This window comes from Frankliniella occidentalis, unplaced genomic scaffold (genome assembly GCF_000697945.3).
Source record: "Frankliniella occidentalis isolate FOCC.00 unplaced genomic scaffold, Focc_3.1 Scaffold23, whole genome shotgun sequence".
Lineage (NCBI taxonomy): Eukaryota > Metazoa > Arthropoda > Insecta > Thysanoptera > Thripidae > Frankliniella > Frankliniella occidentalis.
In genome coordinates this window covers 1955587-1956640 of record NW_026267153.1, presented here as the reverse complement: position 1 = coordinate 1956640, position 1054 = coordinate 1955587, and the positions used below count along the sequence as shown (strand labels likewise).

The 1054-nt window shown below is 53.6% G+C and overlaps 2 protein-coding genes across 2 annotated transcripts in view; both read left to right on the top strand.

Annotated features, from left to right (window-relative positions):
* LOC127748968 (semaphorin-1A-like) overlaps window positions 1–277 on the top strand; it is a 351145-nt gene extending 350868 nt beyond the window's left edge. Inside the window, exon 5 of the mRNA XM_052265054.1 lies at window positions 138–277. Within this exon, the coding sequence (XP_052121014.1) occupies window positions 138–233 (96 nt within the window). The 3' untranslated portion in view covers window positions 234–277. The remainder of the gene's footprint in view (window positions 1–137) is intronic.
* The window catches only part of LOC113205066 (semaphorin-1A), a 35109-nt gene that overhangs the window by 2025 nt on the left and 32030 nt on the right, over window positions 1–1054 (top strand). The window lies entirely within an intron of this gene.

Sequence of the window (1054 nt, the reverse complement as noted above, 5' to 3'; positions counted from 1 at the left end):
GTGAGTGGTTATTTCCTGTTAGAGTCAATGGATCCGCAAAGAAAATGACTCGGGCTGGGATGATGGTGGCCATAACGAACAATAATGGTGTGTTGATGACGTTGAGTAATAACACTTGATTTTCTTTCTGTTTTCAGAGAATCGAATGGCGGTCGGCCGGGCCTCACAGAGACCTGTGTCTGCTCAAGGGCAAGGGCGAGGTAAGAACCACACAACTCTTGAATCTATACTAGTATTTAGGCTGTTTCTTAAAAGAAGGTTTAATTATTTTGAAAACGAAATACCCCTTGGGGAGCTGGGTGCACAAAGTGCATTCCGCATTGGTGCGGATAGGGCAAAAGGGGAGGCAGAACCGACATCAAAAGTACAGGTAGATCAACAACAGAAGCAGCAACAGCAGCAGGAGGGACAAACAGGGACAATGGCTTAGAAGGAACAGTGGGCCACTGGGCCACGTCCCGGCCGGGCCAAACAGGGGTGGTCATGCTCTGTCCTTGTTGCACTCGGACAATGCCCCGGCCCGGCAGGTGACTCCGCGAAGCGTTGTGCCGCGGCCTCGCCTTTATACCGAGAGGGATTTTCTACCTTCCTGCGCGGCGTTTGGCTCGCTCGCTCGCTCGGGTGGAGGAAAGCGAGACAGAACAAAAATAAAACAGCCCTCACATACGGCGTGTCGGGGAGTCTGTGTGCGTTGCGTGGTAAGATGCGGTCTTCTATGCTTGTCCCGCCCCGCTCCGGCTCAAAGGCACCTTGCTCATTCAAGTGGCCCGTTTACTCGTATTACCGAAAGAGAGAGAGAGAAAAAGATTGGGGGAAGAAACGTCCGATGACTTTCCCATTGCCTGCCTCCGGGCACCGGCTGCCTTGACTGACACGGCTGGCGCCGAGGGTGGCGCGTGCTGTTTTCTGCCGCACATTTCCGGTGCTTCGGCCGCGGCTGTTTTCTGGTCCCGTTTTGTGTGACGGCGACAGGATGTGGCCTGGAAGCTCCTCTGAGAGTTGCAGCAGCTTTGCGCACTTCATTTGCTTTTTAGACAGTCCCCTAAAGACTGTC